The sequence below is a fragment of the Marasmius oreades genome, chromosome 7 (assembly GCF_018924745.1).
Source record: "Marasmius oreades isolate 03SP1 chromosome 7, whole genome shotgun sequence".
Taxonomy (NCBI): Eukaryota; Fungi; Basidiomycota; class Agaricomycetes; order Agaricales; family Marasmiaceae; genus Marasmius; species Marasmius oreades.
Genome location: NC_057329.1, coordinates 1,531,456 through 1,546,737, shown reverse-complemented (window position 1 = coordinate 1,546,737; position 15,282 = coordinate 1,531,456). Strand labels below are relative to the sequence as shown.

Sequence of the window (15,282 nt, the reverse complement as noted above, 5' to 3'; positions counted from 1 at the left end):
CGCGCGGAGACCAGCCTCCGTACCCCGTATTACCTCTTACAAAGCACATGCAAAGATTCAGCCTACTCATCGTGTTTGTATTATTTGACAGCTATAGAAAATGGAACAAAATGGGGGAGAACACGCGGATGAAAGATATGGGTATCATCTATTCTAGTGCGAACTTGAAGGTATTGATCACTGTGGGGCCGCAGCGATGCAACGCTGTTGTTGAGCATTGCAGTTGGCGACAGTAAGGTCTCCTTTGTTACCAGACGCGTTGGCTGCGTTGGAACATTTGTTATTCTGAACGTCACTGATTATGGAAGTTCAACATCGTCATGCGAAGAACAGAAGAAAAGAGACGAACCATGAACGAACAACCGCGTTTCTCAGCGCAGTGAACGAATCGTTACCCTCAACTTGAAATTTCTCATCGCCAGAAGCAGTGACGGTGGGAGCGGCAACGCCACCAAGGGCCTCGTTGAACGTTTGGAGGTTTCCCCCAGCACCAGCACCCGCACCAGTGTCTGTGTTACCAGCGCCTGTATTACTGGTGGTGCCAGTGTTGGCATCGCCGGCATCTGTATCATCGGTGCTATTGCCAGTGTTGCCGGTGCTAGCGTTTCCATCGCCACCGGTAGCAGAACCTACAGGTCGGCCTTGGTCATCGATAGGCTGAACGTCGGCGAAATTCTACACGTCTGGGTTTGAGAGACTGTTTGAGAAGTAAAGTCGAAGTAAAACCTACGGTTGTCTTGCCAAAGGCAGCATTGAAAGCATCGGCCTGAGCACCAGTCTTCGCGGTAGCAGCGTTGCCTGCGTCCTGAGCCTTCTTGCAAGTATCCTTGGCAGTTTGGTCAGCCTGACACTTGTTAGTGAGGGTGTCGCAGACGAATTGAGCAATGATGTTGAAAGCTTGAGCGGAACCGTGGTCGAACGAATCTGAAAGTGAGACGTTTGAGCCGCAAAGAATCACGGGGGTAGATATAAAACTTTAGACGATACCTTTGTCAATAGGCTGGAAACTGGTTTCTTTTCGCTTGTCGAACCCTACACCGAACTCGATTTCGGGAACAGAACAAGAACCAAAGTCTCCAATTGCACCAGAAGCACCACCGTTGCTGTTACTATCGCCGTCGCCAGCACCTGTGTCGTCTGTGCTATTGCCTGTGTTGCCGGTGCCGTTGCCAGCACCTGTGTCGGTGCTGTTACCAGTGTTGCCGGTGCCAGTATTTCCATCGCCACCGGTAGCAGAACCTACAGGTCGTCCTTGGTCATCGATAGGCTGAACGTTGGCGAAATTCTACACGTCTGAGTTTGAGAGACTGTTTGAGACGTAAAGTCAAAATAAAACCTACGGTCGTCTTGCCAAAGGCAGCGTTGAAAGCATCGGCCTGAGCACCAGTCTTCGCTGTAGCAGCGTTGCCTGCATCCTGAGCCTTCTTGCAAGTATCCTTGGCAGTTTGGTCAGCCTGACACTTGTTGGTGAGGGTGTCGCAGACGAATTGAGCAATGATGTTGAAAGCTTGAGCGGAACCGTGGTCGAACGATTCTGAAAGTGAGACGTTTGAGCCGCAAAGAATCACGGGGGTAGATATAAAACTTTAGACGATACCTTTGTCAACAGGCTGGAAACTGGTTTCCTTTCGGTTGTCGAATCCTACGGCAAACTCAATTTCGGGAACAGAGCAAGAACCAAAGTCTCCAATGGCACCGGCAGCACCACCAGCGTTTCCGTTGTTGGCGCCGGAGGAAGGGGTGGCAGTGGGCGCAACAGTGACGGTAACGGTGGCCTCACAAGGTGGCAGTGCAGACGAGTTTCCAGAGTTTCCAGCAGCACCACCTGCATTACCATTGTTGGTTCCGATCTCGGTGCCGTTGTTGCTACCTCCAATGTCGCCTGCATCGGTACCGTTGTTGTTGCCTGTGTTGGTACCATTATTGTTACCGCCGCCGTTATCAGCACTATCAACTCTAGCATTAAGATACCGAACTATGAGTCGCAACAGAAAACTTACGATTGACCGAAAGGGAATGTATTCGGTTGATCACCCCTTTTAACGCTTGCCTTCGTTAGGGGGTCGAAGAAGATATCTCCGTTAGCGGGGTCCTGACTTTGTACCAACCCGTTCAACTCAGCGTTCTTAGGCGCCTTCTGGCAGAAGACCGAGTTACGTGGAGTAGGAGGGTTTGTCGTGAAGTCCTGCAAAAAGGATGAATGATGGCAATCCATAAAAACACGATTGTTGTATTCACCGGGGGAGTGTTCTTCTCAGCTTGTCGGTATTCGACGGCAAGAGCAATCATGTTAGCCCGGGTAGCTTCATCGAATTGCTGAGCAGCGTCTAAAAACACAGAAGAATGAGACACATTGTAGGAATGAAAGCAGGAAGCTCACCAATAATTTGGTCCGCCATGTCTTGTTGCGAACATTCTGGCTGAGCGGCTAATAGAGGAGTAATTGCGGCACCAGCCAAATTTCCACAAACTTGGCCGTCACAAGCCTTCGACAGCTTCTCGATAACTGGAGGATTCTCCCGACCGAATCGCCGGGGGTGAAGTAGAACAGAACGGTTATCTCTTTCCAACAACCTGATACGACCCAACGCTTCATCAGAGAGGGAAAGCACTGCAAGAACCGCGAGTCCCAATTTGGATTTTGTAAACATTTTTAGCGGAGTCAAACGTGAAGAAAATTCTCAAAAGTTGTGTACAAGTCGGACTTGAAATGGAAATAAAACGACAGTACACGCGAGCGTGAAAAGTAAGGTCGGCGTTGAATGGAAGAAAGTCTCGATTAGAAGACAGAGACAGACACCTGGTCAAAAGAAGGAGAGGAAAATGAGGGAAGAGCAACAGGCCGTCAACGACACAGCAACAGATGAGAAGAGGAGACGAAGAAGTAGGGTGGGGGGCAGCCCATGCGCAGACCATATTCTTATATGATTTCCTGAAAAATAAAAACAAGCGGTTGCAACCGGTAAGTGTGATCATCAAAACGATCTCCAAGTGGCAAGCGGCGATTTTTGGAACCTGATCATGATCGAGAACTCAGAAGGAGGGGTATTCAATAAAAATCTATACTCACGTAGATGTACAGTGCCAACATATCGCAGTAAACTTGCAAACAGCTTGGTTTGTACAGGGATTTATCAGCCTGCTCAACCTGAACTCATCCATGGTCGCGCGGCGAGGACGAGCTAGTCGGAGAACTCGGTAGCGTGCTACGCCCCTAGACGTTGCCTGGGAACCAAGGCTTGTTATTTTCCAGTTCCATTGATTCGGAATGTTGTAGTCTCAGAGAGCAACCGGTGCTTTTTCCTTTGACTTCTAATGCTTGAAATGTTTGAATATACAGGCTCGCAAAATAGACGCTGTTAATTTCTCACATTAAACTGCAAACGGGCGTCGGCAACAAACAGATGCCAGGGGATCTCGCAATTCAGCTTCGGTACCAGTTCGGCGTAACTAGGTGCCTTCTGGTCCACAAGTTAAATAAACAAGTGGGAATACGTACGGAATCAGTATTACATATATCAAATCGAAGAAAATAGAAGCACAACCCTGAACTCACCTCCCGCACGGAAGAGACCTAGGATTCTCTAAGCCTTGGAGCAAATTTGCGTTGGACAGGTACGTATATGAACAGGCCATGCCGCGTTGTTTAAAGACAATACTTTCATGACTGATTTTAACGTTATAGGAATAAACCGGCCCAATTTATATCATACATACTTCGAGAATCGAGAGCCAAAAACAGCCCCTGGTGACGGTGACGCGATCGTTATTAAACGCGTCAATGGTGCCAAGGTCGGCCGTGGATACCATTGATAGTCCTAAGTACTTGCTGCATTATAAGCAAGCAAGAATTGGTCAACAAAAAGGAAGGCTCGAGAATATAAAGTACTTAAGTAGAATTGAAGGGCATAAACGGTCACTGTTCGGATAAGTTTCAGTGAACCAAACCGCGGACGACGGGGTGATAGTCAATGGCATACTGTCCTCGCATCTCCGCTTCTATTCATGTGCAGAATGAGGCGGTCATATCAAGATCAGCATCGTGTAATGCACGTTGAGTGATTGTAAGAAAACGGCGATGACAGCCATGAGCACTCCGTGATCGTACACCAGCTAATCATGGACTTTGAAGGAGATACGTCCTTCTAGGCTACTCCAAGTGTCGAGCGGTAAGCAAAGTAATGACTATCTGCTAGTGGGTACTAGATTGACACAGCGATATGGCCCATTCCAACTCACCGACCAAATTACTCGCATTTGCCTATCCGTACTTCATTTCGTCTCCACTTACAATTTGAGAGTCAGCAGCAGACCTTGACAAGACCCAGTCTAGTCATATCAAAGACTTGCAGACAGTGATAATAGAAGCGCATCTCGGAGGGAGAAGAATAGTGACTTGGATTATTGTTCACGACAAGACATGCATTTCTTTGGAATACGTCCTCTATATTCACTTAATGGTGATGGTGGTCGTCTTGTTCCAGGCCATAATAATCCATTTGATAAACTGTAGTGAGGTCAACTAATCTGTGTGCGGAAGAGTAAAATTAGGACGCGCCTGAGCCGCATTCAAGGCAGCGGTGTTGTCTGCCCTTCAGCAAAGGGAACCAAAGAACGTCATGGGAGTCAGCGGGTGAGCCCGTGCAGCCAACAAGACGCTCCGAATGCTGCAAATGACACGAATTCCAGCACGGTGTTGATGAGAAACACTACGCGAATTTGAACTCACAGCAGAAGCAACAAGGATTGGGTTCTGTTTTGTACCAACTCGGCTGGAGTCCAGAGCAGCGGTGTCAAAGGCCGGGATTCCCTCGAGCTCTCCAAGATGCTGAAGACGTTCCAAACCGGTGGACTGCTCATGGATGCCAGGGACTTCACCAGGCTGGATACCAGGACCGAAGATTTGAGGTGGTGGTGGACCATGGCCTCCGGAAGAGGAACGAGAAGAAACAGAAAAAGCGCGAACGGAAGTAGAGGGGGTTACATTCGAGCGAAAAGCTCTCGAAGCAGCAGGACGCGCTGCAGAAACTGCTCTCGAAAACATGGCTGAGCTAGAGACGATGGAGGTGGAAAATGTTTTCTACGTGACAGTCACTCCTGTTACCCGTTTCACTCCGCTGCCCACAGTACGAGGTCGAGACTCTCATTCAAATTGTCAAGCTCTCAACTGAAGCAGGTCGCACCACGGTCCAAAATCATCAAGATTCCCTTCAGGTTCCTATGCTGACTTGCATACATTACGCCGAGCTTCGTCGGTTCCAACAAAGCCGTCTGGCTTCCTTCGTTTTCTTTTTCACTTATTGTGGCTGCCTACCTCGAATACCGCTGTAAAACAACTGAGGAGTCGTTCAAAATGAAGCAGGGATTGAAACAAGTTGGAGTTCAAAGCTTTGCTACGGTATCTCCCTTATCTCTGGTGGGAATGATCAGTATTCAACCGAAGCCACGATCAGAGATGTTGAAACATACTTACTGGCATCTATTATCATTCTGACTTCAAGTCACCAGCATTCACTGGTTCAAGAAAGGCCTTGCAGCTCATAAGCTCGGCTCCAAAACCAAATAGTAGTGTACAGGTAGTAAGCCTTCCCCACCGGTTCACATCCAACAACCGAAATGCTGAATTTATGGGCAGGCTGTAGCCGGTTATGTACGCATATGTTGATAGCTCCGCCACAAATCGAGTGAGCTCCACATACTATAGTGATTGCCGATTCAGTCAAGCCTTCAAATAAGTATGCGTCTATGCCTCCGTAAGTGTCGTTTTTTACCCCCCGTCATGTACGGCCCAACGCGCGATGACTATCGCGACCACACATTCTCTTACAAGACTCCTTCACCTCATGCGCAGAGCGTTTCACTTCCTCGGCCTTCATTAGAACTTAGTTCATACGACACTCGTTTTTCAACATATTCACGAAGTTCCAAGTGTGGCTTGGTGGACCATCCCGATCCTAACCCTCCCCAGCGGACACAACCTCTCGACAGCCATGGTCCAATTGGAACACAAAATGCATGGTGCAAACAACAATTCAAAGGATGGAGGAGATTACTTCTTGGTTCAGGTGAGCCGCTTGAGCTGCACCGGGTAGCGACGTATCTTACATTATTACAGGGCTCAACTTGCTTCTTGTTGTAGTCCCAATCGCTGTACGATTGTTTTTTTGCTCTTTGCCGAACCCAATCCCGACTGACTCCCCACTCCAGTGGATATTAAGTATTCGATTCAAGGAACAACTGCCCGGATTGGTGTTCATATGTGTGTAAAGCTCTGATTGACCTAGCACAAACGTTGTTGACCTCTTCATAGTTTGCATCATCGCTCTCATTCCTCTCATCAAGGTACCTAGAGGTCGCGACTATACCTTCAATGTTCTCACTTTGATACACCATGTCCGTAGATGCATGAAGTGGCGACCCGGGAACTATCTCTTCGTATAGGTGGTTCCAAGGCTGGACTGGTGAATGCGAGCCTGGCAAGTAGATTGTTCTTGTGTTTTACCACTTTCTAACCAAATTGATTTCCAGAGCAACGTGTGCGTACACACCTCTTCTTCTCTTTATCTTCTCTACTCCGACTAATGCTCCTAAAAATAGAGTCGAAATTGTGGTTGCCGTTAGTCTTTCCCCCGTTTAATCTGCTATCTCAATAGCGCCCTAATTGTTCATGCTCATAGGTTATTGCGCTCCGCAAATGTGAGCTCAGGGTAGTTCAGTCATCGCGTAAGAAGTCCGGTTCACTTGCTTATGGACATACACTTATTTAACTCTTCGCTTTCAGTAATCGGTTCAATATTAAGTAAACTCCGTAAGTTCCAAACACGTTGCTGAGTACTCAGTTCTCAAGTTGCGCCTAGTCCTCATTCTTGGGCTGTCCTTCTTTGCGGGAGGGATGCGGTCATCCGAACAGTCATTCGACGTCAGTGCGTACTTTCAGCCGCTCGCTAAGTCTTACGGAACGACACTAAACGCAATATCAGCCACGAACCAGATCAATTCGTCGCTTCTTACTGTCAGCGTGGGTGTTCTGGTCTTTCCTGCAGCATTTCACTTTGCTTTGAGTGGAAATATGGATGGCATAACTTTGCCTCTGGGACAGCAGGCCGACATCCTTAAGATGAGCCGTGGGGTAAGAAACGTTATCGCTACTCGACTTATTTCGTTACTGACATTCTGTTGTTCAACTCAGGTCTCAATCGTCCTAATGTCTAGTCTGTCTTTTTCCCCGTCAGGTTCTGCTTGCCCTTGCTGATGAATCTCAGTATATATGCTATACCTTCTCTTCCAGCTAGTCTCCCATTCTCATCTCTATGAAGACCTTCATAAAAAGAACCGGCGGTTATCGATGGCAATTCACTCGGAGGCAGAGAAACTCAAGACGAAGCTTCTGCACCGTCCTTCGTTGCACCCAAGGCCTTTGAGAAGCAAACGGTGGAACGATGCCCAGTCCACCTTCCCGGGTCACTCATATACTGGTTCCCCGTCTCACTCGCTTGCACGGACAAGAGACACGAGTTCCCACCAAACCACTCCTGATATAAGCGTTGCACCCGAGGTGATTGTGTCTAGTAACCGCAGTTTCGTTGCCGATCATCCCGTGCATTTCAATACTGTCGAACGTCACCTCTCGAATACTAAGCCCAGTGGTACCACTTTCCAGAGCGCTCGTCCTGGAGATGCGTACGTACATCACGGGAGCCACGTAGATCTAGAGAAGGGATCCATGCCACATCGAGAACCTGAAATCAGTTGGTTCTTGATCACCATTTCACTCATTTTTGTGACTGTGGTAAGCACACAGGGTTCTTGTCGTTTTTTTTTTCAGACGCCTGAGATGTTCATCTTCAGGCTGTCGGTTTCACTGCGGACTGGTTAGTGGAATCGATGGACGGTATTTCCAAAACTCTCAACAAATCATGGATCGCACTCGTTCTGTTACCCGCCGTGAGTTCTATCGCAGGCAAGTCGAGGTTTTCCTTTGTTCCTTGTTTGTCGAATCATTCTCGGCCTTAGAATGCAGCACCGCTATCGGCGCGTCAGTCGAAGATCAGTTGACGCTGAGCATCAATGTGGCTGTTGGTTCTTCTATCGTCAGTCACTTCATTGAATATGTTCGATGCTATACTAAGAAATCTTTAACAGCAAACCGCATTCTTCGTCTTACCGTATGTCTCTGCTCCCCGTGAACCCCACCTGTACTGACACCGTATTCCCGACATTCAGGCTGATGGTTAACATTGCTTGGATGATGGGGAAACCTCTGTCCCTACTGTTCGACCCGTTCGAAGCGCTGGTAAGATCGCTGATGTCCGATGCGGCGCAGTTTGACTGATTCAATTATTTTTTTCAGATTCTCTATATCTCTGGTACGTCGGGATCATCCGTGATTGTTCTTTCTGATCTTTACAGATCTACGCATTCAGTGCAAACCATGTCTCACGTTGTTGGTGATGGGAAATCAAACTGGCTGGAAGGCGCTATCTTGATCTGTATGCACTAGTTTTGTTATCTTCCGATGACAACTCACTGCGGCATACTAATTTAGGTCTCTACATCATTGTTGCTGTTTGTCTGTGGTTCTACCCAGGTGAGCAGACTCCTCGCACATTTCTCAGCGCATTCTTGTTCACTACTTCGCCTTCATAAGGTTCATCTCTTCCGAATTCTCTTTCCATGTGCACATAACTTCTTTCCTCTTCGTATGTATCTATACCGCAAGACGGACCGGTACGGACCTTTTTGGTCATTGTAGCAAACATCCTTGGTCACTTTTCCCTTCGATAGAGTACATATGCAACTTAGAATGTTTAGACCTAGATACACCCATGTGTTACAGGGGTGGCACGCAAACTTACTCGCCTGTCACAAGTAATATCTATCCCCTATTGTCAAGCATGAATCGTTAGAGCTGCATCGCGATAACAAGAGAACGAAACTATGAATCACCTATCTGACCCATACCCGGATACATGACCCAAACCTTTCTCCCCTCCCGACCATCCAATCTCCCTTCTCTCATTTCATTATCTACTGAACCACACACGATTTTGACATGGGGAAACGCCTTTCGGAGGATGTTTATTCCACCCTTGCGGGCGACCAAGAAACATACGAAGACGATATGATCTTGCGGTACACCATGGTCTAGTAGTATACGGATAGACATGAAAGCCGCAGCACCAGTTCCGATTTGAGCGTCCAACAGAAAGACGTAGGTTTCTTTGGCCACATGTCGTAGACGGATATATAAGGGCAGTTTAGCGTGGAGAAGTAAAGGTTCTGCATTAGTTTCGTTTGATTGTATGAGGAGTGTGCCCATGGGGACGTCATTGATGACTCGTCTAAAACCTCGTTCGAGGACGCAACCGCTATAGATGGGTCTCAGCGATGAGGCAAGTAAGCAACCAAGTCAGAGAGTATCCTTACGATCTCTGTATCGATACGCCACATACATACTATGAATCGTAACCCATGAAACAATCAGAAGAGGTCAAGACAAAGCAACCAAGTATCACATACCCGACACGTCACCTTCTTTCCTTCGGTCTCTGCACCCACAGGTGTAGTCACGGTATGGGGAAGATAAGGAAGAAATTGTAAGGCATATTCTACCAGTGTTGTGGACAGCCGATCAATAAAAAATATGAAATCCTGGTGAGAGGCGTCGCGATCTCGAAGAATGGTGAAGATACCCTGTTCGGACCAAATTCAACGTCAGCATTTATTGAGAGAATCCACAACTAACCTCTGTTTGCCGTGTAGATGGAAGGATATTCAGGCCAAGTTGTTCTATTGGAATTGGGTTCTGACTGAGGAGATGAGATTTAGGAATCGCCATTTGCGGACGGAAAGCATTCGACCGCTCTTGGAGCTTTTGTCGGACATGTGTGCATATCAAATCGATTGCGACAGAGTTACTAATTCCTGGAACAATCTGGCGAGGATTCAGCACGAGAGAAGTAGACCCATTCCTCGAGACTTACGATGTCCGCATATGCAGCACTCGGTCGTACAAAGTTATCAAATGAGGGTTTGACATATCGTAAATATCTTCAAATTACCAGTATGATTCAAGTTTTGGACATCCGGGATGATTTTTTTGCACTCACTGTTCCAGGATACCGCTCACATCTCTTCCTCTCTGTTCTACATCGCGGGAAATTCTCCTTGCGAGCATCAGGTCCGAATCACATTGCACGAATACCTGTATAGAACCGGCGTTTCAAGTCAGAGCAACGAACATACACCGTCAGAGTAAGAGCAAGTACCTTCAAATCATAAAGCTCGCGCAGTTGAGGATCTTGCAAAGCCATGATGCCTTCAGCTATACATAGATACCCAATGCGATCAAGGTTCATTTCAAGATCTAAACGAGAACGGACCTATGATAATTGCAGCACCATAAAGATACTGGGTCTCTTCCAGCCGCTGATGTTGAGCAAACGAGTATATCGGGATATTTGACTGCTTGCAGGCTTTCAAATCTGCCAGGCACTACAAGGAGACAAAAGGAAAGAGCGAACGCATCATCTACCAGCATTCCTGAAGAAAACATAAGAGGGGCCTTGGCCTCACGGCAGCGAACATGGGCATGTCGATCGCACTCGGGTGGTCAAAATCAAACTGGTTTGCGTGTGCAAGCTTAGATTGCTCCTCGTCCAGCCGTTTGTAGAAGCTATCCTGTGTATCGGGATTTGTTAAACCTTCTCGGGTGGCCAATGTTTTCAAAGACTCGCCTGAGATAGGATGATAACCGTAGGAATGAAACCCAAATTCTTGACGATCTGTCGTGCAACATGGGTCTACCAAATGTTGGGGAGGACTCAGAATTTATCTCGAAGGATCCAAGCGCTTTCTACCTTCCCACTCGCAGAACCACCTGAAAAAGAACACCGAGAGTCAGAGACGAACTTCAAGAACCACCAGAATATTGATAAGACCTGCTACACCGATCACAAACGCATCGTTTATTCGCGTTCCGTCCAGCCCGTACCTGTACAATCCGGATGCGTCAAGCCATATCTCAAGCGATGGAAAATGCAAGTACCATGGAGGACGACCATGAGAGACGAGGACAGTATTTTTTTTGGATTGGACTGACAACTCCTCATCCTTTTCGCGGAGACCCAGATCCTTCCTCGACATAGAGACGGTGCGCGACAAAGTTGTGGACATCGTAGCCGACTGGCCCAATCGAATCTCTGCTTGATGGCGGTTAGGTTGAGCAGTCGGCTACAAGCGGTATTATTTCAGCGGCGCGGCCGGAGAGCCAGGTATCAATAGTACATGCGAGCATACTGAGTCTTGAATTACATGCTTGTCTACGCAAATACTGGTGCAACTCTGTTATTCAAGCAGAAAGTCTGATATGGCACTCTTCATCCCTTCACGATCCACCTTTCGCCGTTCCCAAGCTTCAGAATCATTAGCAAGTGAATTCATCCCAACTTCATCTCGACCGTTTCCGTCGATCTGCGCGTCACAGCCAGGGCGAAGATGCGAATGGACCCAGAGAGGAAGAGGAAAAGTAGATGTCGATGTAGGGGCGCTGCGACTGCTTCGACTGGTCAATGTCGTGTGACAAGCATAGCATAGATATGGTGCCAAAGACGTCTCGGCTGAAGTGTTCCTAGAGGGCTCCTGATCGTCTGCGATTGTTCTAATCGAGATTCGCGCCTTCCACTCCTGGATACCGCGTTGCAGAGGCCTGGAGAGAGGGTAAACTGAACACCACGTAAAAGGTAAGCAAGTACCGCGAGCTTACCGTTGACATAATGCACAAGTTCCGTCGGCAAGGAATTTGGGTGCTAGCTTTGAACACGTTCGAGCAATCGCAGATACTGTCGATGGATAATCTCGCTCTAGTCCAACGATGAAATCTTTAGTTTAGATTTCAAAGGTCAACTTCTTGCAAGTGTAAGAAGGTACGGGCATACCTCTGGTCAGGGCGCCGATACCCTGCCTCCCGCCAAGGGATCTGTCACGTCCAACTACTCTCAAATTATTCCACCAAACCCAGACAGCACATTCCTTCAACGTGACGTCTTGAAGAGGTCGATTCACGCGAATAACTGCAGGCGTTGACGCACCGTCCTTTGTCCAACCTGTCGACCATTCCTCAAACGACTCTTCCTTGACGGCGAACCCACCGCCCTGAGATATCGATGAAATCAAGGATATCGAAAGGGAGGTCAAGTTTGTGCCGAGTAACAAATGGGATGATTCAGATACCCGTGCCGTATGCAACAACAGAAGTCTTATGAGGTTCTGTATCGCGCTGTGTACAGCAGTGAGAGTGGGAAGGGCGGATATATAGGAACGGAGTCGTTGAACCGGATTAGAGTCTTCACTTGAAAGCTCAGAGATTAGAAGCTCTGTGCCGTGACTCAACATCATTAGTGTCTAAAATTCGACGAAATAAAACGAACCTTCATTGTTGAGGTCTATACCAATATCTCTACCTGGATTACCGCCCACTTTCTTCCACCACTGCTTGTCAAAGGCATCTTCTAGCCGAAGGGGGGTGAATTCGAGGTATCGATAACTCTCCACCACGTCGCGAATTTCAGCTGTTTTGTCTTCCATCTGTATTGTGATCATGAATCAATTTGATGAAGAGGAGTTGCAAGGTGAACTCCTACACCAGGAAACGCATTGCATATCTCTACGTAACACGCCGTTCCCTTATCCCAGACCCGTTTATTACGAGGATGCGACTTTCCACCTCTAGGATGCTCTCCATTAAGTTTGTTTTGTGCGTCGGGAAAGTATATCTTCGAAATCAGATCCAAGGCGACGGTAGAGCCCAGGCCTCCAGAGAACGCAATGAGCAAGTTCCCTGACGCTCTGAGCGCCTTTCGACGAGGAACATCGGATGTTGCATTGATGTATGGATCTAGCGATCGTTTGACTTTGACGACCACCATCGAAGGAAAGCATTCTCTAATTCGAGTTGAGTAAGTTAAGAAGAGCCGTCAATGACACAAGTAATCGCACTTGCAATAAACAGCATGGCGGATGACAACGTTTCCTGTGTTGGTTTTGCACTTGATGCAGAGCTTGTTTCTATCAAACTTGGGCCTTCCTAAACACAAGTGTAAGTCAGTATAGTCGTGTATCTGAAGATGTCATATGGACACGTACGATCCATTAAAGCATCCGTTTGGCTGGAGGGGTTTCCACAAGACTCGGACATGATGGTTGTGGGAAAAGATCGAAGCCCACTGACTTGTTCGATGAAGGTGTCGCGGTATGTAGCACAGATGAAAATTACTTCGAGGTCATCAAGTGGAATAAATATTCTTCGCCAAGTATTGAAACAGGTAAGATTCGGAGCCTGGCCAGTATGTAATCTTCAAAGAAAATTTCGTGATACATACATAAGAGGTGTTAGCGGGAAATATTCAAATTGAAATTCACCATCCGCGCACAGAGTTAAGGTCCCGGCACAATAAATTGATACAAAAAAAGTCCCGGTTCAAAAATCTAGTTCGACCAACTGCGAATGCATGGAAAGAAATATTACTGACAGAAGCTATAGAAATATACAAATTTGAAACCTATCGTACATTAGTGGAGTAGTGATATGGTTGGCGGCTCCTATGTTCCGTCTAACGCATAGCAAGAAAGTCGGATGATGGCCAATAAACCTGAGCAGACTCAATGACACGAAACACTAAACAGCTTTCCCTTTCCGTCATCTCCAAATTTGACTGTGGACTTGACTCTATTCCCTTCTACGTCAAAGACGCCCTCTTCATCTTCGTCCTCACTGTCCTCGTCGTCATCGAAGCTATTGGATGCGTATTTACCGCCTAGAACAAGTGCGGTCAGACGACGCTTGTACACCTTGAGAGAAATAACTCGATCAGTGAATAATGGATCTCGGAAACGTAATCGCTCACGCAGCCGCTGTCTATTCCAAGTGTCCAACGTTTAATATCTAAACCTCGTGCAGCTGCATGGCCATAAATCACAGATGCAGGTCGACAAGGAAAAGAAGTTTTCTTTTGAGCGGAGGTTTCGCTAGAGAAACCTCTGCATCGGTTCATATCCTCACTGTAAAGCTCTGCCCACGGTGTGCCCCCTTGGCCCCTGTATAATTATGCGTGAAAAAAGGCGTAAAGGAAGGAAGATAATGCGATGAATACCTTGTGATATCGCCTCCCTTCTTCACACCACGCATGTTGAGTGTGACCCACGGGTCGAGGTTTTGTGGAACTTTTTGCAGGATTGCAAGCTCTTGTAGGCGTCGTATTACAGAAGTCTGGTCAAACGATGCTTCGTTCTCAAAATCGGAGATTTTGGGGAGGGTCGGAAGGGTAGCCAGTGGTTGACGCTTATCCCAAGGATCGCGTTTGGGGTTGGAGGAAAGAATCCCAGCGTGAACAACAAATGTGTGGGCGGACGGAATATGAATTCTGAGCGGTCGTGAAACCATATATCGGTACTCCTCGTCTGACATTTCTGAAGCAATTTCGTAGTGGTCTCCGAAAAGTTTCCAACCCTTAGGAATCTTCTCCCACCATTTTCGGTTGGACTTATCGTACTTTGCTTGTTGTGATATCCATTCGTGGATGTCCCTATCCTCCCGGCCTTTATGCGCGAGCCATTTTGCCTTCGTAGATTGAAGCCATCGTTCTCCTCCGTCCATGGAGTGGATCCATTGTTGCCATGTCCGCCACTCGATGACTTTCTGATCATGGTTTCCGCGAACGGCGGTTATGTTGTTGGAAGTCAAGAAGCGTAAAACTTGCATAGATCCATTGTGTGACCCCTTTGCAACGGTGTCTCCCACGCTGAGGATGACGTCCGAAGCTGGATTATACGATACTTTCTGCAGCAGTCGCCTTTATTTTTAGTGGTCAGCGAGGTCAAGTCCTGGTAAGTGTTTGATACGTACTGTAAATCGTCATATCGACCGTGTATATCCCCAACAAGAATGACTCGCTTCCCTTCGTCTTCTATATTCAGAGGATGAATGAGTGAACAAGTTCCATTGCCGTTAGTTACCGGACACTATACCGATTGGAAATTCCTCTCGCGAGAGATTCACCAGGTCGACATATTTGCTGAAATCTGGTAATCCGCTGGCCTTGAAATTCGACAAGGTAGTTGGTATATGTGAATTGAATCCAGAAACAACGAAAAATAGGATGAAAACGGTGAGAATTGTATAAGCTATGGGCTTTCGAAAGGCGGGGGACATGAGGGAATTACAGAGTGGCATCGCTTTCGGCTTAACTGAAACTGTTGAAGGTGTTCATGGTGGAGGTCTTGCTC

At 47.3% G+C, this 15,282-nt stretch overlaps 6 protein-coding genes across 6 annotated transcripts; 1 reads left to right on the top strand and 5 right to left on the bottom strand.

Annotated features, from left to right (window-relative positions):
* E1B28_011226 (uncharacterized protein) lies at positions 1–3,421 on the bottom strand. Its single transcript, XM_043156238.1, has 11 exons — positions 3,372–3,421; positions 3,071–3,312; positions 2,381–3,015; positions 2,239–2,327; positions 2,001–2,185; positions 1,598–1,947; positions 1,341–1,534; positions 988–1,285; positions 731–924; positions 350–675; positions 1–295 (listed from the first exon to the last, which is right to left on the bottom strand). Exons 3-11 carry the CDS (start codon positions 2,649–2,651, stop codon positions 178–180), a joined length of 2,025 nt encoding a protein of 674 aa, XP_043006023.1. The 5' UTR covers positions 2,652–3,015; positions 3,071–3,312; positions 3,372–3,421; the 3' UTR covers positions 1–177.
* A 199-nt stretch (positions 3,422–3,620) lies between these two features.
* On the bottom strand, positions 3,621–5,067 carry E1B28_011225 (uncharacterized protein). Its single transcript, XM_043156237.1, has 4 exons — positions 4,730–5,067; positions 4,240–4,667; positions 3,718–4,185; positions 3,621–3,667 (listed from the first exon to the last, which is right to left on the bottom strand). The coding sequence occupies exons 1-2, from the start codon at positions 5,042–5,044 to the stop codon at positions 4,548–4,550; spliced, it is 435 nt and encodes a 144-aa protein (XP_043006022.1). The 5' UTR covers positions 5,045–5,067; the 3' UTR covers positions 3,621–3,667; positions 3,718–4,185; positions 4,240–4,547.
* Positions 5,068–5,779: 712 nt separating this feature from the next.
* On the top strand, positions 5,780–8,685 carry E1B28_011224 (uncharacterized protein; the record flags this gene model as incomplete). The annotated part of the gene is made up of 21 exons (XM_043156236.1): positions 5,780–6,065; positions 6,116–6,150; positions 6,208–6,259; positions 6,311–6,342; positions 6,402–6,461; positions 6,529–6,536; positions 6,598–6,616; positions 6,678–6,723; positions 6,782–6,808; positions 6,858–6,923; positions 6,981–7,129; positions 7,190–7,211; positions 7,263–7,789; positions 7,849–7,960; positions 8,014–8,090; positions 8,143–8,165; positions 8,224–8,293; positions 8,351–8,366; positions 8,424–8,489; positions 8,546–8,587; positions 8,648–8,685. 21 exons carry the CDS (start codon positions 5,780–5,782, stop codon positions 8,683–8,685), a joined length of 1,773 nt encoding a protein of 590 aa, XP_043006021.1.
* Positions 8,686–8,862: 177 nt separating this feature from the next.
* On the bottom strand, positions 8,863–11,175 carry E1B28_011223 (uncharacterized protein; the record flags this gene model as incomplete). The annotated part of the gene is made up of 14 exons (XM_043156235.1): positions 8,863–8,882; positions 8,947–9,368; positions 9,427–9,455; positions 9,520–9,693; positions 9,746–9,934; positions 9,984–10,050; positions 10,110–10,204; positions 10,269–10,324; positions 10,383–10,494; positions 10,576–10,680; positions 10,737–10,802; positions 10,860–10,879; positions 10,941–10,993; positions 11,048–11,175. 14 exons carry the CDS (start codon positions 11,173–11,175, stop codon positions 8,863–8,865), a joined length of 1,536 nt encoding a protein of 511 aa, XP_043006020.1.
* Positions 11,176–11,346: 171 nt separating this feature from the next.
* On the bottom strand, positions 11,347–13,195 carry E1B28_011222 (uncharacterized protein; the record flags this gene model as incomplete). The annotated part of the gene is made up of 7 exons (XM_043156234.1): positions 11,347–11,707; positions 11,765–11,879; positions 11,937–12,374; positions 12,429–12,585; positions 12,642–12,942; positions 12,997–13,084; positions 13,144–13,195. The coding sequence occupies 7 exons, from the start codon at positions 13,193–13,195 to the stop codon at positions 11,347–11,349; spliced, it is 1,512 nt and encodes a 503-aa protein (XP_043006019.1).
* Positions 13,196–13,659: 464 nt separating this feature from the next.
* E1B28_011221 (uncharacterized protein) lies at positions 13,660–15,208 on the bottom strand (the record flags this gene model as incomplete). Its single annotated transcript, XM_043156233.1, has 5 exons — positions 13,660–13,848; positions 13,905–14,094; positions 14,151–14,849; positions 14,903–14,963; positions 15,025–15,208. The coding sequence occupies 5 exons, from the start codon at positions 15,206–15,208 to the stop codon at positions 13,660–13,662; spliced, it is 1,323 nt and encodes a 440-aa protein (XP_043006018.1).
* Positions 15,209–15,282: the final 74 nt, after the last annotated feature.

Coding starts and splice junctions, on each gene's coding strand:
- E1B28_011225 (XM_043156237.1), bottom strand. CDS start 5,044: ATGTTTTCGAGAGCAGTTTCTGCAGCGCGTCCTGCTGCTTCGAGAGCT. Junction 4,668..4,729: donor CAATCCTTGTTGCTTCTGCT/GTGAGTTCAAAT, acceptor TGTCATTTGCAG/CATTCGGAGCGTCTTGTTGG.
- E1B28_011226 (XM_043156238.1), bottom strand. CDS start 2,651: ATGTTTACAAAATCCAAATTGGGACTCGCGGTTCTTGCAGTGCTTTCC. Junction 1,286..1,340: donor CTGCCTTTGGCAAGACGACC/GTAGGTTTTATT, acceptor TCAGACGTGTAG/AATTTCGCCAACGTTCAGCC. Junction 925..987: donor TTTCCAGCCTATTGACAAAG/GTATCGTCTAAA, acceptor TCTCACTTTCAG/ATTCGTTCGACCACGGTTCC.